This window comes from Crinia signifera, chromosome 8 (assembly GCF_055691185.1).
Source record: "Crinia signifera chromosome 8, ASM5569118v1, whole genome shotgun sequence".
NCBI classification, from domain to species: Eukaryota; Metazoa; Chordata; class Amphibia; order Anura; family Myobatrachidae; genus Crinia; species Crinia signifera.
This window is the reverse complement of record NC_139224.1, coordinates 61,344,935-61,371,534: the sequence shown is the minus strand read 5'-3', so window position 1 is coordinate 61,371,534 and position 26,600 is coordinate 61,344,935. Positions and strand designations below refer to the sequence as shown.

The window sequence follows — 26,600 nt, the reverse complement described above, 5'->3', positions numbered from 1 at the left end:
TCCTCATGTAAGATTACCTTTTTATTTTGTAAGATTTATATACACAAAAACTATTCACTCCTGAAGTAAGTCTTTCAGATATTGCATTGCAGAAAAAAAAAAAAATCATTGATCAACAGCATAATCTGCACAACTGCAACCGTTCGATAAGTGCATTTTAGAAGGTGAAACTCCCAAGGATTGTTTAAAACAGTGGTCAGGGAACTCGTCCTCATTACCCCACACAGTGCAGGTTTTGCTGGTAACCCAGCAGGTGCACAGGTGTACTAATTACTCAGACACATTTTATAAGGTCCGCAGGTGGAGAACTTGTGATTCTGTGAGGAGACCTGCAAAACATGCACTGCATGACCACTGGTTTAAAAGGTTCTATGTATTAAGCGTTGGATAGAGAGAGCGAGAAGAAGAAAAAAAGAAGTGGACTGTGATACAGTATCAGGCAACCAGCTTCTGCTATTTTTCAAAATCAGGCAGTGCGGAGATATTTGCCTAGTATTTTATCTCTGTCAAAGGCTTAATATATAGATCCCTATGAGGCCCATTTTTCATTTAAGATTTATCTTAATCCCCAAAATTGAATAGTCTCAAATATTAAGTGCTGCCGGCCTGTATGTAGATGATTGCAGGGACAGGCTTCTTTCAGGGCCCGCATATATGAAGGAAGATACATCCGGATGTTAAGATTCCACCCCAATCACATTGTATATGCAATCCTTACATAAAATGTTCATTATAAAAGAGGAGCCCATTTACTCTCTCCAAGGCTTAGAACATCGACCCCATTGTGTGCATCTTGGAGCTACATTCAGTATTTAGGGGCTCTTTTACCATGTAATATTTGTGGTTCATTCTTGTGTTTTCAGGGTTTAACCACAAATATTAAGTATCCCCCAAATGTATCTAGGAGGGACTGCAGCAACTTCCAATCCCTCCTGTCCTGCTGGCAGCCGCTTAACCCATAGAATCCATATTAAGTAGTTTTGCATTGGTTCCAGCGGCTACCGCTATTCTGAGATTAGAAATTTACCGCACAGCACCAAAGGCATATGCACAGCCCCTGTCCCAGCGTCTGACTATAGCTAGGTGATCCTGGGCAGTAATAGATCCCATCCAGACCACATTGTATATGCAATCTCATAGGGAACGGGCCCCTTAGCCTTTACCCTTTTCTACATAGTTACCATGCATTTTGGGTACGCATTAGACAAGGTTGACAGTCACATTTGCAGATCTAGTTTACAAGTGGTGCAATCTGATGATGGAACTGACAACCCCATGCATTTATATGTGGCTGGGTCATGCTAAATCATGCAGTTGTTTAGATTGTGCAGTGCATGCACCGCGCCATATAGCGTTCTGTTGCTTCTGCAATCAGCTGGACACAGTTCGTCTAATGTGTACCCAGCCTCAATGAGCCCCTTCACAGACCATGTGAACATGCAAGATATTGCAGGAACAAGAGGCAGATATTACATCAAATATTCCTGCGCCCATCACTTCTGTGCAGGAGATTAGAAGGTGCATTTTGCCTGTATTTCTATTTTGTGCAGAAAGTTAAAGTGTATATTTATCTTAGTTTGGCATTTACAGATTTGTAAATAGATTTCATACAACATACATTCAGAGAATAACCACTGTCTCAAGTAGTTGAGTAAAGCATGAGCTTGGTATACCGAGAAAACCTGTTTTCTGAAGACCGTAACATATTGTAAATGGACACAAATGGCGATCTGAATAAGACAGCACATTTCCATAGACTGTTGAACTGGAATACATTGGCGATACCTTTTTCTCCCCCCCACCCATTGTTCAAAGTTTCTCATTTGATATTTAGGGCCTGATTCACAGGCGGACAGAGTGCAGATTAGGTTTGTTTTCTAGCTACTGTAAGGAAATGCCACAAGATCAGTATAATTAGAAGTAAAGGCCGTAAGTCATAGGCATTTCTGGGAGGTGACTGAAGAAAAAGGCAAAAAGCTTGTAATATGCGGTGTTGTGGGAGTGACTTGGGCGTTTAAAACTGATGAGACTGCTGAAGTTGGCATTTGCTTATTTACGCTGCTGTGAGTCATCGCAGATGTTCAGCGTCTACCAAGGAATAAGGTCCTCAGGGAGATTGCTGCCTTACAAACCAAACTCTTCAACTGCATAAGATTTTCTTGCCTAACCAGAAAAGTAGGTGTTCCAAAGACAAGATGGCATACATCTTCCATCACTTAAACAGAATAGTATTATATTATGCAGGTAATAGTTGTACATGGGTGAAATAACACCATCAGAAGGAAGGTTATATTTTATCCCAGATATAATCCATTTATTTCCTTCTAGAGCATTACACTGCATCAGTATCGCTTTCCACACTTTGCCATACCAGGTATTAACCATAATGTTAGTGACACCTCACATAAAAACTAGCAACATGTTGTACCACAGTGCCAACAGAGCCTCACTTCTACAGCTTACAGCCATGCAAAATGAACAGTGGAAAGTAGTCACAGAACAGGCTGATTAAACCCCATTTAACACCATGTTTAAAATGATGTAATGCAACAGGAAAAATTATATTAATTTAGACATGACCAAAATAGTAGAAAAAAAAATAACTTGTACAATGGGACGTTTAGAACCACTTTGTTTGGCGTTAAAATACAGATTTTTTTTTTTTTTTGTTAACATTGCGCATAGATCTTTTAAGTTTTCCACAGACTGGAAAACAAAATCACAGCAGCAACAGCAATTTGCAATAAATACAATACATAGGCATGGTGTACAAATCATACTGTAGCAGGTCCTGGAAAAGTTCGCAGAAAGAAAAAAAAAGTGGGGAGGGTACAATTTAAGATGTATTTCATACTGCTGCATCATTAAGTGATTAACCATTCTAATGGATCATTCACTGAACAGTCTGTTAAATGGAAGAGAGAAAATATAAAACCACCACATGTGGCCAGTGATGCGATTCTAGTGTTGAAGCTCTTTCATACGATTGAGTGCGCTGCCAGCCTGGAACCATTCAATCTGTGTCTCGTTGAAGGTGTGATTCAGGAGGATGGTCTCTTGTTTACCATTCTGATGAGTGATTATGCACTGCACAGGCTGCAGGTGGCCAGAAAAAAAAAAAAAAGGGAAGAAAAAAAAAAAAAAAAGTACCATTAAACTTCACCTATAACATTAGCTTAAGTCTTCCATGCCATATTGTATAGTACTTCATTAATGTTTGTAACCAAGTACTGCCATAGGTGCAAGGAGTGCAGCTACTATGGGGCCCACCTTCCATGTGAAAACAAAAACTTGAATACTTTTTCAACATTCAGTGGTAAATAGGGGTTCTTACACACTTTTGCCATGGGACCCTTTACAATGAGCTTGTCAAGGGGCATTCCTAGATATACTACTTTGGTATAAAATGTAGTAGAGGTCATTATCAGGTTACATAATATGAACTGGGGAACTGTAATGTGGCACATTATATAGTGGTTGTACTGTATAAGGACTGGGGGCACTATGGCAAAGTGATTTGGGGTACTTTGTAGGGCAACAATGCAGTAAGACCACTACTATGGTTCAGAGCACTAACAACTGCGGCAGAGATGTCACCAGAAGAATTAGGACAGGGGCCCATTTTATATGTTACTATGGGGCTTACCAAATTCTGGTTACACCCCTGTTTGTAAGTTGTACTCAAGCCACTTCTTTTAGGCATTAAAATTTATGAATGAACAGGCTTTCTTCCTTTTATAAACTTTCCTCCCCTGATGGGGATTAAGTTAGTGATATTAAGAAGTAGTCCTGGCAGCGGTTGGTCTTGGCTGTGCCTTACCAGCACTACTTTTTGCTAGTCCTTCTCTTATATTGGACAGGGTCCCTGCTGAACAGATGCAAAGGTTTTGTTTGCACTCCTTTTTGTAGCAACATCCCATCTTGGTCAATTAACCCCTCAGTCTTTCCCCCCCCCAAATAGTTACTTGTAGGAAAAATAGTGACTTGCCCAGGCACCCCTGAATAGAACTGGGCTCAATAATTGAGTTCTAGGTAGTATAGGGGAACTTATGCAAAGGGGGGAAGACACCAGGTAGGGCCATGCTTCATGAAGGTAGGATTAGGGTACTTGACACCCAGGTGTCTAGAACATGCGCATTGGGATGCTGCTGTGTCTTAACTGCCAGCAACCCAAGTCCCGGCAGCACGATGCCATCTTCAGGTTTGGATTCCCTTGAATAGATTTTATTTGTAAGCTATCAGTGTGAAATCTAAAACATTATAAAACCAAAAGGTTATGGTGTACCATAAAGGGTCAGGATTTATACACTTACCTTTCCAGGTGCAAAATCCTTAAGTCCAACAAGTGATATCTTGTCCTCAGGGTGAATCTTCTCATAGTCAGTTGGGTCTGCGAAGGTGAGAGGTAGCAGTCCCTGCTTCTTCAGGTTAGTTTCTGCAATAAATCTAGCATTAGGATGCTGTGAAAAAAAATACTTCTACATAATTCTTTGGCCACTGAGTGACAGACCATGTAACCACTAGGAGACTAGCTACCCTCCTTCCGCGAAAAATGTAAAATACAACCCAACGGTCATACTAAGACAACCATGAGTATATTCTAGAAAGCAAATTCATAGGTTTGTTTGTAACCATATTTAGCGATCTAAACAAAAATCCAACTTAGAGATTGCCCTAGAACCATCATTTAAGTCATTCCTTAGCCCAGGGATATTGTGGGTCAAAACAAGAAAAAATAAAAATAAAGTTACCCTGGTGATTCCGGAAAGCGAAACAGAAATCCAACAACCTTTATACAGGAATAATGGGGCAGATTTATTAAGCTTGGAGAAGAGATAAACTGGAGATAACGGAGAAAAGGTAAAATAAGATAAAGCACCAGCCAATCAGCTGTGTTTGAAAAAGACAGTTGGGAGTTGATTGGCTGGTGCTTATCTCCTTTTACCTTTTCTCCGCTTTATCTCCAGTTTCTCTCTTCTCCAAGCGTAATAAATCTGCCCCAATATTACTATCCTTAACATAAACACCCAATCTGCGGGAACATGTGAGTGATGGAGTAGGTCAAGGAAAAGACCATATCGTTTAAGAATCACAATGCTTTTCTAGAAAAAGGACATGCCCAAAAGCCAAACTACAGACAACTATCATTAGGAAGGTTGTTTTATGCTCAATTTGGACTGTCAAAAGAAAAGGGCGAGGAAAGAGGGGACCAAAAAAATATTCTATGAACCCTGAACAGCATTCAGAAACCACATATAGAATGGCTTAATGGGTCTAGGTCATACTACAAACTCACCATGAATTCTTGCAAAGCTCTTTGTAATAATGGCTCTGCCTCCTAAGTGCCGCGGCTCCAGGGCTGCATGCTCTCTGCTGGATCCCTCTCCATAGTTCTCATCACCGACCACCACCCATTTAATCCCATGTGCCTACAAAAGAGAAGTGTTTTGGTAACCATCTGACCTGAATGATACCATTACATACAGAACAGCTCCCTTATTTAACCTACTAGAAATCCTGGAGGCTTCACACAAATCAGGTATATTAATCCAAGTGTCTATAGCAGGTGTGGCTGAGCCACATGTGGCTCTTCTCCCCCTTATCTGCAGCTCGGGTGTGCACAGCGCCACCGCATAAGTAGAGACCCGAACACGCTACTAGTATTGAACTGGCGCTTGAGTTGCTGCTGCCAGTATCCTCCTAGCGATACAGCACACACGCCAGGTCACCCCTTATGCAGCCGTGGCCCGGAGGTGCTGTGCATGTGCGGTCGCACTAGGAGGACACTGGCGGCAGCAGCGTCTCCAGCAATACTACTAACATCCTCCCCCGGGGGATAAGAGATGCGATTAGAGGGACAGTAGCAGTTCTGCAGAGGGAGAAAAGAGCCTGAGACCATTGGCTTCTCCCTCCCTCCTCCCCTCTAACTTTTCCCATGCTGCAAAGCACTACTGTGAAAAGTGCAGCAGGGAGAGGCTGGCCAGGAAGTAACTGTGGAGCGCCTGCTTCAGTCCCACCCATTGCAGTTTCTTCCTGCACTACTGGCTTTCTGCAGTGTGCACCCCGGGAACATTGAGATGGACAAGATGCTGAACTTTGGTCTGAGAGTGTCCACGAGCAATGGTGGTTGCAGAGTGGACACTGATCCCTGGTTACCAGCATGGCCTTCCACATGAAATAGCTGACCGGCATGGGAAGGCGAGGTTTACCATGTGTCTTCTGTCTGCAGAGTAACATGGAGGTTCAGTAAGGCAGAGGGCATGGGGTGCAGGGTAAGGTTAGGGTGCAATAAGTTACGCCCCTCACAGCTTGTTCAGTTAATGCTCTGCCTGCCATCCTGATCCCTCCTGGCTGCCCCAAGGTCCCTTGTAAGCAGGGCCCTTTAAGAAATTTAAGGCCAGATAGATGAAACTGGCTTTATATGTATATAGGCCAAGCCCATTTTCGCATTGTAGCGGCTTTTTGCCTTACCAGAACATTTTTTGGCTTTTTGCCCGGATTGGTTGGCCACCCCTGGTCTATAGATCTGAGTCAATGCCAACGTAAAAAAAATAATAAACACACACACACACGTATCAAGCACTCTTCTGGGTATTCAGAACTTCCGTCCAAAAAGAAAGTCTTATGTCAGAAGTGGACCTCTGCACTTGCATTGTCTAAAGCCCTGCACTTTGTCCCTTCTGTTATTTTGAAATGACATGGACAATTCTCATAGTGCAGTTAAAGTGTTAAAGTGTAAAACTAGAGATCAAAAAATAAAAAATACCAAAATCGTGTTTTAAGACAAGGTACAACAGGCATTAGAGGTTTTAATGCTCCCCCACCAGCAGTTCCTTACTACAAGGGATTGAGGGACAGATTTATTAAGCTCAGTGAAGTGAGAATGTGGCTGGTACTTTATCACAGGCCAATCAGCTCCTAACTGTAAAGTTGCAGGCTTGGTTTGAAAAATGACAGGTAGGAGCTGATTGGCCGGTGATAAAGATTAGACACTATCACTTCACCAAGCTTAATAAATGTACCCCTATGTTCCCTTCCTGGTCCTTATGGGTAAGTGGTCATGCGCCAATCCAGTTTATTCAATCCATGTGAACACAATAATACTTGTGTCCCGGAGTCCAAGTGGTCGGCAGCTCTTGTTTGCTCCTGAACTCTGAGAAAGGAGGAGCTAACAACTCCCCTATATAAAGCTGGTACCTTCATTACTACCACTACCACCTGTTATTGTACCTTTCTGAAAAGGTCCATTGTGGTACAGTGACATTCTGTGTAGTTTGTCCTTTCATACTTTAGTAAATCAACTCGTATATATGGACAGCATAGACCGTGGGTATAGAGACAAAAACAAGTGGAACAGACTAGACCATAACAATACCCAGAGGAGATTTTGATGTGCATATTTATTTTTATAATTATGTATTTATAGTGAATATAAAACTTTTGTATCTAGCTGCCCTTCTAGACACAAGGGCACAGCAAATTGTGCATTTGGTTTATTCAGCCTTGGTCTGTAAATTTTTTTAGTTCCAGATGACTATTTGTAAAGTATGAGGAGAAAGTCACCACCTTATGTGATAAATACCACTATTGCCAAATAGTTATACATTTTAAAAAACATCTTCGTTATTGTAATGTCACCTTCAGTCATTTAACCCTCACAGTACCTTGGTTACATCTACTTAACTCTACTGGCCAGAATGACTTGCAGCATTACCTTATAATAGCGAGCAGTGTCAGGGACAGATCCATATTCCTGGGTCAGAAAGTTCTTCACACTATTTGCCTTGTTGTTCTCAATGTTGATGGCACCAATCAGCAAATTATTAGAAATGTTGTCCAAGTGGCCCCTAAATTTCAGCCATGGGCCAGCTGCAGAAATGTGATCTGTTGTGCACTTGCCCTTCACCTGTGGAAAAAAAACAAACACAACATTTAGGACAGGCAACACTGTTGGTGCAGAATTTGTTTAAATATAAGACAAAAAAATTAAAAGCCCCGGTTAAACCAACCCCCACAAAAAAAAAAAAAAAAAAAGTAAAAGTTTACCTTTATAAGAATCTTCAAGTCAACCAGATCTTTCCCATCCCACTTGTCAAAAGGCTCCAGGAGTTGTAGGCGCTGGCTGGTTGGACTCACATCCACTGGTTTACTGCTCGCATCCTTGGGTGGATATTGGTAGGTGTCCTGACCGGGGTCAAAGTTCTGTAGGAAGTGGTAAAGGACCCAATATGTAACAAATCCTACAGCAATCATTGCGATGTCTAACATTTCATATAATGGTAGGAATCATTTAAAAAAAAAAAAAAAAAAAAAAAAAGTTTTAAAATTTAAAAAATTCTGAATGTTTCATTTTGGTTAAATGTAGGAAAAATAGTATTATCCTAACATTAACACCAGATTTACAGAAATAAGGAAAGAACTACTGAACATATCAGGGTGCGTAATGGCTTTACTGTTAACCAAGGTCAGAAGATGCTGTCCTAAAAGAATTAATGGCCAGGCGCAATAGAACTCTTTTTGGAAGAGGAGAAAAAAAAAAAAAATATATATATATATATATATATATATATATATATATATATATATATATATATATATATATATATATATATATATATATATATATATATATATATATATATATATATATATATAAAATCATAATTGTTGTGGTGAAAGAGCACATAATACATTTGAACAGACTCCTAGGGGGATGTTTACCAAGATATGAGTTTTATTTCACATGGGCAACCAGATACTATTATCTTCTAGATATTCATTTAGTACTAAGTAGATAGCCCATAGCAACGTCCCTTGTGAATTAGAACTCCCATCTTTGTAGATTTCCCTCCTAATACCAGAACTGTAGCTCAAAATGCAAGTGACATTTCCTGGGTCTGGAATTATATTGTACTTCTGGAGTGTTATAACCAATTGTCACTTCTGTAGTTATAATGACACATACCAATTTTGGCAGCTCATCTGCATCTGGTGGTTCCAGTTTGAATTTCTTCCCATCAGCACCAGTGAGATGATCTTTTTCTGGGTCAAACTTCAAGGTACCAGCTATCGATAAAGCAGTAACTATCTAGAAAGAAATGTAACAGTCTTAACAGAAATTATTCACTTTAAGCATGTCTTATTACACTAAAAAGTTGCCGGTTTTAAACTTTTGGGAAGAAAAGCGGCTCCATCTTCAAGCCCTCTGGGAACAGACAGAAAACCAAAAGCAGCTGTGCACCCATACTTTTCTCCATGTGTATGAGCCTTGTTTCCTCAGTGATCTAGTCTAGTCATATCGCTCAGCGCACCGGGCTTGCTAGATCACCCAAACAATGTGTGTATGGGCGATCTGTGCAAACACTTGCGATTTCACTAGATCTTGACACAGGTAGCCAAGATCTAGTCAGGTGAAGGCAACGCACATTGCCAATGCTCGGGGGCATGCACACAGAGCAATCAGTGCTAAATTTCAAAGCAATCTAGTCAGATCACTTAGAAAGTGGGCTAAAATTGACCGGTGTGTATGCCCCTTAGACTGCAAAGTATACATATTGATATAAGAGTGTGAAGACATAGCCATTCAATTTGGGCACGTATCAATGGCTAAAATCAGATAAGATGTGTAGGTTTTTTTGGGGTTGAGTTGTTGGATAACTTTTGGTTTAAAGCCGAGAGGGAAAGGGAGAGGACTCCCGACACACGGCCATCTGTTGGCAGCAAGTGAAACTACAGCTACTAGCTTTTGAAGCATTTGCGTCAAGCGGGCTTACAAGTACCTATATAAAGTTCCTATGACTTGTATTCCTTCACTTAACTGCAGAGACCAAAGTCTAAGAATAACCATTTACAATAACTAATGACATAGAATTTGATGGCAGATAAGAACCACTTAGCCCATCTAGTCTGCCCCTTTTTTAAAGCAACCTACTACTTGGAAAAAAAAAAAAAAAAAAAATTACATAATATAATGCAACTAGTTCTCAAAAGTGCCAAGGACTACATGGACGAAGGGATACTGCCAGTGGGTTCAGGAGGCAGAACTTCATTTTAAATTAAAACCATTTCAATATAACTATAAATAACCGTGGTGGCTTATTCTTTTGAACAAAGTAGTGAGAGTACCTCTGGGGATGTGACAAAGGCATGAGTCTCTGGGTTTGCATCATTCCTTCCTGTAAAGTTTCGGTTATAGGAGGTCACAATAGTGTTCTTTTCTCCCTTCTTAATGTCTTGCCTAAATTGGAGGCATGCAAGGAGTTCATTATAAAGCTGGAAAATAGATTAAAGGCCCTACTGGTCACATCACAAAAATGTCTGCACGCAACCTTACCTATCCCACTGGCCAATGCATGGTCCACAAGCATTTGCAAGCACTAAACCGCCCACATCACGGAGTATGGCAGCCTGTTAATAAAAAGACATTTTGTATTTATTTTCAAATACTGCAAAGCGCTACATTTATTAAATGGAAGGGAATTTATTTATGGTATAAAGGGCCAATTACTGCACTAACATAGAACATTGCCTCTTACAGCCTAGCACTCACATAACCATCTCGCTCAATGGTGGCTCGAATCTGTTCAGAGCCTGGAGTTATGGTGAACTGGGATTTACACTTCAGTCCATGTGCTAAAGCCTGCTTGGCTACAGCCGCAGCGCGGCCCATGTCCTCATAGCTGGAGTTTGTACAGCTGCCAATCAGACCTACAAAAACCAGAAGAAAGCGATGTTTGCTTGAAAACATTAAAGTCTAGATTTTTTTAAAAGAAAGAAAAAAAATAATTTAGATATATGCTTACCAACTCTGATATCCAAAGGCCATCCCTTTTGTTCTGCAACAGTTCCCACCTCAGATACCGGTGTGGCCAGGTCTGGCGTAAAAGGCCCATTGATGTATGGCTTTAGCTGTTGGAGATAAGCAGACATTAGACATCCATTACTACCTGCCTACAAAGTAATAAAGGTCACCTAAACCCAGCACACAAAGCAGTAGTGTGGCCACTAAAAACTCAGCAAGGACTGAACACCATGCCTAAATGTCAGCACAGAGGCATTAAATGAAGTAGTTCAACCTTTATTAAGTATTAACCACCACCTACTGCCATAATCCCCATCCAACAACTACAGCAGGTAAAGTCAGAGAGCACTTACCTCATCCAAGTTAATTTCAATCAATTCATCATATTCACAGCCTTCATCTGGTACCAGATTACTCTTGAACTCATCGGCTAGAGATGCAACTTCTGAAATAAGGAACAGATAATATATAATGACGCACCACACTGTAAACCATATACACATCTTTACTGGACATGAAAGAGGGTTAATTCTGCAAGTCTGCACTAACGTGTGATCAAAGAATGATATTCTCATTAGCTACCTAAGCACCCATAGGACTATGGGTAGGTAGCAAGTGCACCTAGTTTGGGACAATATTGTGAGAGCTTAAAATAAATTAGGAAAATTGGCAACTATAGTACACAGGAGGGAGTCAATACAGACAGGAGTCCAAAGAACTAAAAAGGTCAGACTTATTAAATCCTTCCGAAATCTATGAGTCTCCGTGTCTGAGGCTTTCCCAAGGCAAAAAAAAAAAAAAGCCATAAGGAATATCCCCCTATTCCCCCAAACCCAGCACTAAGACTATAAAGCACACACGATCTCATTACTGCCTTGTATTGGACCCTCCATTTCATTCTGCCCCCTACCAGACCCGCTTTCATGGAAACAGAGGTGAAGTGCCAACACGACTGCTGGTACTAGCAGGGTATGCAAACTCCTCTTTCCCAACAGGTAAAAAGAGCATTCACTGAACCAGATTCCTCTGGAGGAAATCCCATAACCAACTATATACAGAAAAAGGTCTGTGGGGGGAGAAGGGGAAAGGAGCAGTGTGTACCTTATTAGTTCTACTGTGGTGTGAAACTTAATTAGGATAAAGTTTCTGCTTTTTTCAGGACACGAAATACTAGGTTTACTGCAGATGGAAGGACTCATTTCAATGAAGTAATGAGGAATTTAGACACATTGGGTGAAATTTAATGTGATTAGAAAGCTTACATCCGGGATGCAACGATTAATGAGAATGCATAGTGGGCGGTACAGTAGGGTAAATATCAGCCAGGGGCTCAGGGAATGCTAGACTAAGTAAGTTTTTTTTTTATATAGCGTACTGTCTCTAACAGGACTCAAGGCGCTTTACAGACATTAAAAACAATGCACATACTGCAATACAATGGGTTATCGATACAAGGAACAGGCAACAATGGCAGTACAAATATACACACACACACACACACACACACACACACACACTAGACGCATTCTAATAAAGGGAGATGAACATGGGGAACATATTTACCGAGCTGTGCCGTACCCAGGCCGCCATTCAGCGGCACCACATGGTGATGGCACAGCCAGCTAGGTAGCCAGTAACAGTACTGAGATAGATACACACACACACACACACACACACACACAATTTATAAATGGGTTGAACTCTATGGACTTCAAGTCTTCAACCTCACAAACTATGTTTCAATGTTAACTACATTGGAATTTTAGGGCAAAAGCCACTTTGTCTACAGCCACTCAAAATATGAAAGCAGATATAGAAGGACTGAAGAATCACTGGCCTGAGAACTCTGGATTTAAATAGCACGAAAACTTATGGGGTATAGTGGAGTTAGTTTCCACATGGTGCGATTCCCACATGCGCTTTGAACTTTAGCTAAAAATCACATCTAGTGCAAATCGCAGGGTTTATTTTGCCTTATGATGCACGCTTCTGTATAGTCCATATTGCAAGTCAGATAGTATGTGCAGGCAGGTATTTTTATACTACATTGCACAGCGTCTAGTTCAAATCACATAATATGTACTTTACATATTGTAGTCTAGCTCAAATGTTATGTAATGCAAATAGCAGAGTGTACAGTTAGAGTCTCCTGTATTCGGAGATCTCTTATCCAAAATATATTCCAAAAACCGTGGTATTTAGAATATTTTGGATTCCCCCCTGCCCCTTTGTTCATACTTACCAAGTCCCCTGATGTCCACGGCGGCCTTCAGCATCTTCTTCAAGAGTGCATTGTGCGGGTGACATAAACGGCGCACCTGCAAACTCGCTCAATGCAACCCTGGGACCACTGAAGATCCTGAAGGACGCCGTGGGACCAGGCAAGTATGAAAAATTAAAAAGCAATCCAAAATCCCTTATCTGAAATACTCATGGTCCTGAGCATTTCAAATAAGGAATACTCAAACTGTACAATGTTCAAATTGCATAGCAAACATTGTATAGCTCAAATCTAACGTAGCACACCTCACCATGTGTGGGCACTGTTAGGGCTTGTATAAATCAACTGTGTAACCATGTCAATATATAGTGAAATAAGAGATGCGAAAGACTGAGGTCATATTGCATATAACTAGCACTGCAGCCAAGGTGCCTGTATAAACAAGTAGAGAAAAAGAACCACAAACACACCTGAACGCCCTGTTTTATCCAAGTAGGTTTTCATGCGGTGGTTGTAGGGAAATACAGAGGTTGTAGCTCCAATCTCAGCTCCCATATTACAGATTGTTGCCATTCCAGTACATGAGATAGAGTCCACTCCGGGCCCATGATATTCTACAATGGCTCCAGTGCCGCCCTTCACAGTCAGGATACCTGCTACTTTCAGAATGACATCTTTTGGTGAAGTCCATCCAGATAACTTTCCAGTCAATTTAACACCAATGACCTGAAACAGACAAAATATTGAAAAATAAATAAAGTTTTACTACCCAGTGAATGTTCATATTTTATAGGCTTTTATATTTTATTCTGACTTATAATAGTCTCAGTCCATTAGTACTTTCCCGCTGGGTAGTCATTAAACTTACCTGGTGAAATACCAAATAATTCTGGTCCCAAGTATTTCAGACCTGTATTACACAGAGATAATTTGGTAGTTTAAGACACCTTGGGGAAGAGACCAAAATCTAAACCTTGAAGTGCATTTATAGCCCAAAAGTAATGTATTTTTATTTTGTGCATTTTCATGTAGTGAAACATTAAATAAGGTGCTACTACCAAAGTTTGGATATGGAAGAAATATGTGTAGCAAAAGTGGGCTCTGGGACCAAGGTAAAGGTCCAGCAACAGCACATTGCTTGGGAACATACAACTTATATTAAACCTAACACCTTACTAGGTGTTCCACACAACTCTGACTAAGCTAATTTTTATTTTTTGCATCAATTTTTTATTGAGTGTTGTGTTCCATTAACTATGGAAAGGGATACAGAAACTGTATCATAAAATCAATTAGACATTAAAGTAGCATTTAAAATAGGCATCTGATGAATCTTCGATCTTAAATCACACAAATTTAAAAAAAAAAAAAAAAAGGAAAATGTCTTTAAGTAGTCCAAATCGAAAATGACCCTGAATCAGAGTGAACACAGCATAAGAGATCTGCTCCATCTCTAGAGGCTGAATATTCGTGCCAGATAACCCAATTGGCTAATGGAGAAGTTGCCTTGAGGTGAGTAGTGTAAAACTAAAGTTTCCATCTGATAGGCAGAATGGATTTTAGAAAGGGGTGGGGAAGAGGGATTCTTCCAGTCTTGTGCTGTAGCAGCTCTAGTAGCAAGTAGTATGTTGCTGAACACGTAGCAACTTGCATTAGGCAAGTTTCCCGGATAAATATGTAACAGAGCCAGGGCAAGTGACATCAGGATAGAAGTTTGGAGGATTGTAGATGCTAAAGCAAAAAGCATTTTTCCAGAGCTGATGAATCTTGGGACAGGACCAGAATATAGCAAAAGATATCACCTGCCTGTAGGCAATTTCTCCAACATCGTTTAGATACTGTAGGCCAGATCATCTACAATTTAGCAGGTGTACAATATAGACCATGTATTAAACTGAAGTGCATTTCTATGCAATTACTACATTTAGGGGGGGAATGCAATTTGCCGCCGCTATTTCTGATGTAGAAATAGCGGCGGCTCCCTATTCAATGCCGTCATTAATGATTAAAATGCAGGATCACGGCAGACTTCAGAAGCTGTCGGGCCCCTTCTGCCGATAACCGCAGTGGAGTGTCCTTATCCAGGCCGCAGATCGACAATCCGTGGCCGTTTTCGCCCAGCGGCAGGCGGGACATTGAATCCCGTCTGACAGCAAATGGGCCAGGATCACGGCTGTCGGCGGGGATCAACAGACGTGATCCCAGATTGCATACCCACTTAGACATCGTATGTGATGAGGTGTAAATAGACTCAGTTTCTGGGTAAATAAGCAGGTCAAATCAGATTCCATCTTCAGTTGTGAGGGAGATTTACTATCCTCAGTAATACCTTGTGTCATAATGTACCAGAATCTAATAGAGCCCCTAAAATGACCAGTGGAAATCCTAGTCAAATATTAGAGGTGGGCAGCAGTATCGGTCCGGAAGATCACAGTGTGCTTGCTACCAATTAACAATCTGACCATATTTTGCCATCTACAATATCAGTAATTGTAACTATCCCATGTGACCTCCAGGAAGCCAGATTTAAAATCCGGGATTATACTGTTAGCTCATTTCAGCAGGACCATCCTTCATGTGTGGAGAGAATATCTAACACTTATACAAGTATCTGGGGCAGCTATTCCCACCATGGCTCTTCTGTGTGTAGAGTTTGTATATTCTCCCTGTGCTTGCATGGGTTTCCTCCCACAAGCCAAAAATATATTGGTAAGTTGATTGGCTTACAAAAAAATAAATTATTAACCCTAGAATGTCGGTTTATACGTGGTAGGGAATATAGATTGTAAACTCCTCTGGGGCAGAGACTGATGTGATTGTTCAAGTCTCTGTAAAGCGCTGTGGAATATGTGTGCGCTATATAAGAAACAAAATAAAAAAAAAAAAAGTTATGTCACCTTGAGATATTATAATTTACTTAAAAGCAAGTTCTGCTTAGTCCTGTATAGAACCATGCTAAAACAATTGGTCCTGGATAAGATTCCGGAAGACAATGAATCACTGAGGAAGAAAAAAAACAAAAACAAAAAAAAAAAACCACACACACACACACACAGCCCCCCCCCCCCCCCTCCCTTTAAATAATGAAGCAAGATATTTCATTAAACATATGCAGTGAGGAAAAAACCTTTAGAAATGCGGAGAACTATTACATCTAGCTCTTGTTAGATGTACATTAGGGGACCATCAAGGAGTAGAAAGTATAACCCCAAGCAACTCACCTTTGGACACTTCAGTTCCCAGGCAATTCCAGCCATTACATCTACAGCATCAGCCCCACCAACTCCGATGCAGATGCCCCCCAAACCTCCACCATTAGGAGTGTGAGAGTCTGTACCAATGAGGAGAACTCCAGGATATGCATAGTTTTCCAGGATAATCTTAAGTGAAAAAAAAATTAAAAATTAAAAACATGTACGTACTTTGGAACAGAAGAACGAGAGAGAGATAATCATGGCCTGCAATAGCTGTACATTGAACATTCGGATTGGTCACCTACGCTGCAAACTCGCAATGGCAACCGATGTTTAAAACGCAAAAGCACTTATGCGTGCATTCACTGTGGGCACCCTGAGACTTGCATAGTCTCCGTGGTGCTCGCAGTGGGATCATGCAGGAGGCATTGGCATGCATTTAGACACCGCTAATCGAAGGCACTAAAGAGTGACTTACATTAGCAAGCGCTTCAAAAATCATTGATCAAATTATTTCGGGCACCCACACAAGGCTGCAAAACATTCATTTGCAGCACTGCGCGGGGGTAGGGGAAAAAAACAAATTGCAGAATAGCGGTGGGGCGGGCGTTAGACCACACAGTGATACAAGGATGACAGAGCGTCAAATGAACGCTGCTTTACGAGCCAACCAGAATGAGGACCTTGCAGACAAAATCCACTTCCCAGGATTCCTATAAAGAGACAATTGTTATGTTCATTAACCTCTAAGTGCCTTACTGCAGCACAAATTGCAATGCTTGAAGAATTCTTATAGGACTCAGTGCTTTGCATTAAAACATAATAAACTTAAGAAAACCCACTTTCTCCAGAAACCAAATGAAATGCATGCATAAACAGGCAAGTTTGGTTTGGAAAAAAATTCTAGTTCTAGCACAGAGCCTCTAGAACTGTGCAGGTAAGCAACGAACGCCCGCCCCCTGCATGCAGCAGAAGGGGACCGAAGGTCATTCAATGCTTGCCGACCATTGAAGGATTTCTTCCCTTCAGAAATAGACATTACAGTGTGTGGCATAATGTGTAATAGGCAGTACAGTGTTTGGTATTACGTGTACTGGGTATTATGGTGTGTGGTATAATATGCAATAGGTATTCCTGTGTGCAGCACAATGCTTAATGGGCATTATGGCATAATATGTAATGGTGTGCGGCACGTATAATAGGCATTACAGTGTAAATTTTTGGCACGTGGCTTTGCCGTGCACTGTCCCTTAGTTTGTCTGGCTCCAATACCTTCATCCTGGCTCCTAGATTTTAAAGAAATTTCGAGCCCTGTACTACAGGGCTATAAAACAATATCATAGAAAAAAACAAGAAAAAAAATATAAAGATATGTAGAATTATTGAATATGGCATGTATAATCCACAGAATTAACAGAGAAATGGGGTAAATAAAGCAGCTGAATGTTTAAAAAGGGATGAGACATTTTTGTATTTCTACTGGGGAGAGAAGGATCCAGCATTTACACATACATCCAGAACTTCAGTCAGTCACCTTTGGTGCTGCCAAGATCTCTCCACAGCAGGGACGATCTGACATACTGTAATAGTGCCAAGTGTTATGGCAGAGGACCCAACACTGTGCCAGGACACATTGATCTAGAGCAAACAGCAGTAGTACTGTTACTGGAAAGGGAAAGGATTCAGGAGATGATTGTTAATAAGGAAACCCCTCAGAGCTGGCAGGCAAGTGTCTTTTACTGGGCAGAATACACTCTGATTTAACAAGTGTGTGTTACCATGGTTTTATTCTAGAAATCCGGATACAAAATCTAGGTTAGAAACCGTGTCAAAAGGTTCGTTAAAAAAAAAAAAATCTCTTCAGCGATTCCGTATAAAGGGCCAGATTCTCTAAGCTTCAAACGTGATAAAATGGATAGTGATAAACAGCGGGCCAATCATCTCCTGTCTGACATTTTTCAAACAGTCTGTGACATGGCAGGTAGGAGCTGATTGGCTGGCTGTTTATCACTCTCCATTTTATCACTTTTGAAGCTTAGAGAATCTGGCCCATTATATCAATACACATTTACAATATGCAACAGATTGTTATAGGAATAGAATGGGAGAGGAGAAAAATCATGTTATATGCAATGTATGAAAAAAATATATATATATTTAATTCTGTAAGCAGCCTTCAGTCTAGTAGTCAAATGTTAAATTCATGAGGCAACATAAGCCAAGCGATATGCATTAGACTGGAAATATCCTCATATTCCTAAAGAATTTTACGATTCTTTGACAAAGCTCCCATATAGGAGCGAAACACATCAGTCCAGAAGCTACGGACCCCTGTTTAATTTACTGACTCGTGGTAAATATAAAGTCTTTCAGACTATGCTCTAGCTTTAATTAGCGCTCCGGTGATTTTGCCCCAGCTATATTGACTACATGCACTGGAGATTTTGACTATATTCACTAGGATAGTCTGATCTAGTCCAAATTGCCTTGTCTGCAGTCTATTTTGCTAAGAGATACTGAATTAGCAGGCCGCGCATTGGTATTGACTTCATGTTTAACACCGCCTAGAAGGTTAGTGCAAAAAAAATAAAAAATCCACATGATTTTCACTATCTAGACAAAAATCACACTCTTGTAATATTGAGAAAGATTGATGAATTTTTGGGTACTTGTGTATTTTGGCGGCACCCATCGCATACGATGGTATGCGATATTGTACAATGCCATACAATTTTAAAATTGTATGGCATACAATGCGATGCGACATTGTATAAGCACCCTAATGGGTGCTTACAATGTTAAATGCACCCCCACGCCACCCCCCCCCCACTATAAACGTGAACCCGAAGCGTGGCAAGCGCAGCGAGGGGACGCGGATACCTGTAAAGCCAGCGAGTGGACTCCGATACCTGTGAAGGTATCCGCGTCCCCTCGCCACGCTTCGGGCTCGCCACTCTATTCTCAACTCCAGGGCCGACGTGGATAGTGGGGGTATGAAAAGGTTGGAGGACGCGTACCGCTGCGCTCGCCACGCTTCGGGTTCACGTTTATAGTGGGGGGTGCATTTAACATTGTAAGCACCCATTACGGTTAAAAGCACCCTTTAGGGTGCTTATACAATCTTTCATCGTATAGGGGCTAAAAATCGCGTCGCGTTGCCGGCACAGCAACATCCAGACTGACAGATCCACGGCCAAGTCTCCTCCACTCTGAGTTGAGCGCACGGACTCCTGGTAACGTCATTCCGGGACAAGCGGCGCACAGCCAATCACCGCTACCCGGAAGTGACGCGCCAGCCGCACAGTCCGTGAGCCGGGCAGCGGCGGACAGCACGTCCATCCCCAGCCGCACCGTCTGTTGGATCCAGCACCCACCAGGCTGGAACTTACAAGAATGAGGACCACATCACACGGAGCGGCACACTGAGCTCCGTTACGCATCTCTGCCGCCGGCTGACAGGGTAAGTGGGACGCCGCTCACTGCCATCACACCCCCTCACCGCAATAACATTAACTCATACCGCACCTCAGGCTCCCACCGCATGGGACATAAACCTAGGAGGTTTATGGTCACAAAGGAATCCGCTGATTCCCTCATTCCCTACAGGGTCCCAGCACACCTTCCCACTCCACCATTACTTTGAGACATAAACTGCAGGAGGTTTATGGTAAAAAGGGGTCTGCTGACACCCTTATTCCCCACCAGGGCTCATTGTCATTGACTTATCACCTCCAACTCAATTACAGAGTAACATTTGTGCCCAGGGCACCCACACCCCACTTGTTTTACCTCTACTTACTGTAAATACCAATTGTTGTTACAATAAACATATTTTCTTTACTTACTGCATATGCATCATATATATTACTACTAACACACACTAGGTGAGCGCCTAACTATCCTTCCTCTGTATTATTCTAAAGTATAAATCATCCACCTATTTCTTATGTAGTTGGCAATACATGAATATTTAGGCAATTGGACCAATTTATGAATTTATAGACCTTAAGAGAATACAGGGCGTTTTATAATGTTACTACATTTAAACTGGCTTAACAATTCAATGATTGATTAAATATTGGTCCCCATCAGCGTTGCTCCATTATAGAGCACAGATTGATCTATTATCAAGAATTTTACAAAGTCCAATTTCAGCTTCTGGGACAGAGGTAATGTACAATTCTAATAAACTCCCGTCTGAACGAATGGTCCCTTTATATAATATCTTATATTTTCTGAGATTCTACCTTTACCTACAGACCAAACAAATATGAAATGTTAATCTGTCTATGAAACACGGAGTCTGATTGAGGTGGACTCAATGCCAACGTTTGCAGATCTGTGCAGTTTGTTAGGGGGGGGGGGGTGGCTACACATGTGCTGCAATTGACAGCAGTCACTGAGCATTTCTGTTCAGTAACAGCACATGGCTTTTTAAAATACAGGTAGGTTATAAGAATACTGTCACAGTTCACTGGTCCCAGCATCTTAGATCCAATTGCCTGAGCAATTCTGAGCAACCATAGGGATACTTTAAAGTACAAAAGATGCAAGGTTTAACTTTTGTCTCAGATGAGACCTTGCTGGTGGGAATATTTGACAAATCCCCACAGCTGTGGCATTAGCATATTTTCTGATAATCAATGCATACAGTTTCACAATCACAACAGATTTGAATCCACCTTTAAAAATCAGGCCTTATGTTCCAGAGGGGGCTTAGGATAGATTTGGGAGAGTCTACGGATGAGGAGGGCCAGGAAGAAATTAGACAACACGCTGCTTCTGGTTACATGAACAGCAAGAAATTTATAGTTGGCATCTCTTCCCTGCTAAGCTGCACAAACTCTTCAGGTCATCTCAGGTGACTGTTGGAAGCGATGTACAGCGACATGCTCTTCCACACATACTTTGGGCACTGTCCCCAGCTGAGGAGTGTTTGTTGCCTAGTGTCCAACCTCATCAGAATAAAAGTTTACCAGTCTGTGTTATGATTGTATGGGAATCATAACAAATATATTATACAACTTTGTTAGAACATTTAGAAGGGTTATATAAAGGAGTGAGATCAAGAACCAATAGATAGCAGCAAAAAGCCATGGTAAACAACCATCCCATATGCCACAGAAGACTTACCTGATGGATGATGCCTGAGCCTGGTTTCCAAAAACCAACACCATACTTCGCTCCAGCACTTGCCAAAAAGTTATAAACCTCCTGGTTGACATCCTAATGGTGAAACGAGAAGATCTGATATGTGAAGATGCGCGCACACACACACACACACACACACACTGACATGTCATTATTTGGATAAGGAATTGTCCAGTATTGTTTATACCTTGGCTCTTTTGAGATCCTTATCTCCACCAAGCTGGGCCTCAATCAGATGGTCACAGTGGATGGTTGAGGGCACAGCCACTTTAGGCAGCCCACTGCTAATGAACTGCATCATGGCCATCTGGGCAGTGGCATCCTGCATGGCTACCCTATCAGGGCGTAACCGAAGGTAGGTCTCCCCCCTTACTATTTCCTGTTTCACGGGGTCATCAATATGGCCATACACAATCTTTTCTGACAGGGTAAGGGGACGGTCCAAACTGGGAAGACACATTGGGAGGAGTTATCAGACAAACCATTTAGAGAAGACAGATAATTCTCTCATTTATAGCTACTGCATAACACAAATACAGTTGTTACAGGAAGAACATTTAAAAATAATTGGGAGCTTGGTTCTTAATTTAAATATGTCTATAGAATTCAGTTTAAGAACTAATAGTCACATATTGGATTTGGTTTAATGGAGAAATGTGAAGCGAAGTCTGAGTAATCATTATGCCTTACCGCTTACGAACAATGTTTATGGTTTTCTCCAGTTTCTCATAGTTGACATACTCATTGGGCTCAAAGTGGCTCATTGCCACCTTGGCTCTCTGGCACATGACAGCTGAAATGTGGTATCTGCGAGCTCCATAGCCCAAGGCTTGCTATAGGAAATAAAGAAAAGATAGGAATAAATAACCACAGTCTAGTTATGAACTCCGTAACAATCTATATAAGTGCCATCGATTCAATATACACATTCAAATGCCTATACCCACTATAGCATATTAAGTATATATCATACAGCGGAATTAATGTTCAATTACTTTGTTCTTATTCACATCGGGTTTAGGTCTTCATTGTGCAACGGTTACATTCCATGCACAGGGGGTTAGAGAGTTAGATTTGGGTGGGGTGTGTACTTCAAACTGATACCTATATTGCAGTGTAAAAATACAGCAGCCAGTATTTACCCTGCACAGAAACAATAAAACACCCAAATCTAACTCTCTCTGCACATGTTACATCAGCCCCACTTGCAGTGCACATGGTTTTGTCCATTAGAGAGTGATTGTGCCTTTCCGAGTGAATCAGAGTAACCCCCACACAGAGGAACAGAAGAAACTTAGTGGTAAATTTACTAGATATGTTGCTCAAAGCAGCCAAACAGATGCTAGCTATTATCCTCTTGAAGGTGCTACATAAACAAGTAGAATCTGATTGGTTGCTATGGCAAATACACACTTGGTAAATTTACCTCTTAGTGTTTCTAGAAATCATTGATATTTTTTATTTTGAAAAGGTTTATATTGAAGCATCAGGTGCCAGGCTCACATACAACACAACAAAAAAACAATAGCACAATAATTGAAGGTAGGTCAGAGTCAACATAAACTCATTGATCTTTTCAATAATGCTTTAGAAGTGTAATAGTACACTGTAGTGTGATACCCCTTTCCCACTGCAGCTCTTAAACGGTAATTTGCCCTTTTTTTAGCCTTTCTAAACAGGTAGAGCTGCCTAGTGGCCAATAGAATCATTCGGATGAGGCGCGGAAGATGAAACACCTCTGCGCCTCTCAAAGTCGGATGGGTACCGGCGGCTGACTACGGAGAAGATGACGGGATCGTCGCCAGAAGACCTGGTGAGTAGGATTTCCTTCCACAGGTCCCCCATGGATTTCTTCGGATCCAGGACCCTGGACTCTTCAGCCCTAGAGCCCCGGAACCAGGGACCTACCGACGGGCTCAAGATAGGCAAGTATCAGTATGTATGGGCTTTGGATGTATTAAAAAGTTTTATTTTTATTGTGTGTCAGTGTGTGTTTGACTATTCTGTGGAACTACAAGTGCCAGCGGGCCCTTTAATGCCCCGCATGCTGGGACTTGTGTTTCTCCAAGTCCCAGCATGCGGGGGAGGCTTGCTGGGACTCATAGTTCCACAGTAAAAAAGACAATAGTTTTTATTCTATTTTTTTTTTTTTACACTTCAATCAGCCCAGTGACCATCGCACAGGGTCACCGGGGACAGCACCAGGCTTCAGCCTGGTCAGGTAAGTCCTGGAGGGGGGGGGGGGGGGGGGAGACCCCTTAATTGGGGGGTCCCCACTCCCCCAGGGCCCCTGGCCAGGCTGACCGGTCAGAGGGCTGAATGCTTTGGCCGGGGGGGGGGACTTGTATAAAAAGTCTCCCCCCGGCTGTGGCATTACCCTGGTGGCTGGTTTGGCCTGGGGCTGGTTCTTAAAATACGGGGGACCCCTAGTCATTTTGTCCCCAGTATTTTGGGATCCAGCCCCGGACCTGGAGCTGGTTTAAAAAAAAAAAAAAAAACAGCGAAGCCCTATTTGTCGGGTTTCCTGATTTTTTAATACCAGCCCGCAGTGGGGGGGACCCCCCCACCCTCATTTTTACTATAGTTTAAACGGGTTTTTAAACGGGTAAGTGTGAATGTGCCAAAAACGGCTTTTAAACAGTAATTTACCATTTAAAATCTGCAGTGGGAAAGGATCTTTATGGCTCTTACCCGTTTAAAAAAAAAAAAATGTGTCTTCACCCATGTAGGTAGTGGGAAAGCAGCATAACAGTTTAAAGGTCTGCTTCTTCACGCACACAGCACCCTCAAACACCCCCCCCCCGCATATTAGGTAGCGGACCATAAAACTGGCCACCACTTCCTCACTTTCTGCCCTTGCCACAAACGTCACATACAAACTGTACCATATACATCCAATCCCACCAAGACCTCATCACCTTGCCCGCTCCATCTTAGCAGCTCTGAAGGTCCATACACACTGAGCGACTTTCCCCCTGCCCGGCGCAGTCAGCAGGGGGGCATGGGGCTTTGCATAGCGCAGTGCTATGCTATGCAAAGCCAACCATCTGCTGGTATTACCCGGCGATGATGCGGGAGCACGCATCACCGCTCATCGGTGGGCCGTACACACTGCCCGGCTTTGAGCTGAACGCCGCTAAAACATGTTGTTTTGAGCGGGTTTCAGCTCAAAGGCGCCCAGTGTGTATGGGCCTTCACTTCTTTCCCATGTATCTGTTGATAAAGTTATGGCCCGGATGCAGTCTCTTAAGGTCCATATACACTGGGGGACTATGCCCAGCATGTATGGGCAGTGATGATCGTGGTCACCACTAGGGGGAAAGCCGCTCAGTGCATACACACTGAGTGGTTTTCCCCCTGCCTGGCTGCCATTTAAGTCTATGCATACCAGAAGTCTATGCCCAAATGCGTACAACACCACCTGACACATCTGTAATTGCCCTGCATTGTCATGTACGGTTTTCTTGTTCTGCTCATTTGTTCATGTTGGAAACTAAAGTAATAGCATGTGACATTTGGGAAGACAGCAAATCTTGCAAGATACACGTTTCAGGTCATGGGAAAAATAAAATAAAAAACAAAAACACCACATTAAACTAATGTAGTGTCTAAAGTCCAGTTCTCAGGAACCTTAACATATTCAATATGTTACAGTTGCACAATGTATGACCAACTGTCACATTCTAAAAAGGTCCAAGGTTGACCCAGAAGACATGAACTGTTTCTGTACCAAAAACAGAGGGACAGATGTATTAACCACTTCGTTGTATGGCCGAAATTTTTCGGACTGAGCTGCGCTACATTCGCAGACTCTCCTGGAAAATTTACTGCATCTGGCACATGAGCTCGTACTTTTGCAATGGAACCGAAAGGGCAGGTAGACTTCGCATAAGCACTAAACTGGTGAGATTTGTGCACTGGCAGATAACACTGGAGGGGTGAGTATTCACATGTATTATCTTGTCTGCCGGATCATGCATCTTGTTGGTAAAGCTTCCTGCTTCGTGTCAATAATGAGGTGGGCTTTTACCAGATAGGAGAGAAAAAGGGAAGTATAAGGTGGTGCTCATAGAAACCAAATTCTAGCTTTTATATACATAGTACATGCTCGAAATGATAGTTCGAGTCTGCTATGGGCATCATTGTACTTCTCCCCCTCCCAAGAGCACAACAAAAACTTTTCCTTTGCTTGGAAACAAGTTAACAGATGATGTGAAACAAATTTCTAAATGATGTGCAGGGGCCTATTCTCAGCCAAACATCATAACCGGTGCAGCCACTTTATTTCCTTCCCTACCATGGAGCAGAATACCCATATGTGATAGCTGGCACTGAGTGCCGCGGTAGAGTCGCAGTAGTAGCACGCTCTGTCACCTTGGGATCACCTTGAACATAACAGTTGGTTGGCAGGTGACAGCTAACTCAGGATGAGGAGCCACAGACAACTATCCGGCAACACATTCAGCCATAGGTAAAGAACACATGTTCGTCGCCATGGCAACAAGAGCCAGGTCACCCCTATGTTAGAAGCACCCAGACTTCATGATGACAGCACCTACACAGCGATCCGACATACCGTAGCACCGCCAACACATCCCGTGCTCCTAGCAGCAGTGTCAGCCCTCTTAGCTGACCAACGCTACCCATCCCCTCTCCGCCCGCTCACCTGCAGCCGGCCTGCCAGGACACAGTACGGCGCCATTTTGTTCACTGACAAAGATGAGGTCACATGGATGTGACGTCCATCGATAGTTTTTATAAAGAGCAATGAGTGGGCGGAGCTGGAGATGAAGGGTGGGTGTGCCTGGGAAAGTCCTGTCAGATGCATAACACAAGCCAACTCGCACAACATGTATAAAAATGTCACATATCCTAACACCGTCTATCGATCTACTCTGTAGCATGTGTGTCTGGACGACATAAGGACATGCAGTAATCTGGTATAAGTCACCCATGGATGTACCTGGTTATAAATACACAGGCAGCTCCCTGCTAGGATCGTGCAGAGTGACTTTACCAGATGAAGGTGACCACTGGTGTCCTTCTGCTGGCTGCTGCTGCTGCAGGCTGGGGACACACCAGCACATGGTTGTATGGCACAGGCAAAGTACCCGGCAGCTGCCTGTAAGGGGAGCTCCAAGTGTATCAGCTTAAGGCACCTGGAACCTTTAATCAGGCCCTGTACATTATATAGGTGTACTTGAAATTTTTAATACAAAGTACGTTTCAATTA

The 26,600-nt window shown here is 42.2% G+C and overlaps 1 protein-coding gene across 1 annotated transcript; it reads right to left on the bottom strand.

Annotated features, from left to right (window-relative positions):
- ACO2 (aconitase 2) lies at positions 1-26,143 on the bottom strand. Its single transcript, XM_083156548.1, has 17 exons — positions 26,034-26,143; positions 22,058-22,200; positions 21,555-21,813; positions 21,350-21,442; positions 16,244-16,402; positions 13,493-13,748; positions 11,155-11,246; positions 10,803-10,908; positions 10,550-10,707; positions 10,334-10,407; positions 10,126-10,237; positions 8,966-9,088; positions 8,047-8,202; positions 7,715-7,906; positions 5,297-5,429; positions 4,314-4,435; positions 1-3,096 (listed from the first exon to the last, which is right to left on the bottom strand). The coding sequence occupies exons 1-17, from the start codon at positions 26,067-26,069 to the stop codon at positions 2,962-2,964; spliced, it is 2,349 nt and encodes a 782-aa protein (XP_083012674.1). The 5' UTR covers positions 26,070-26,143; the 3' UTR covers positions 1-2,961.
- Between the last annotated feature and the right edge of the window lie 457 nt (positions 26,144-26,600).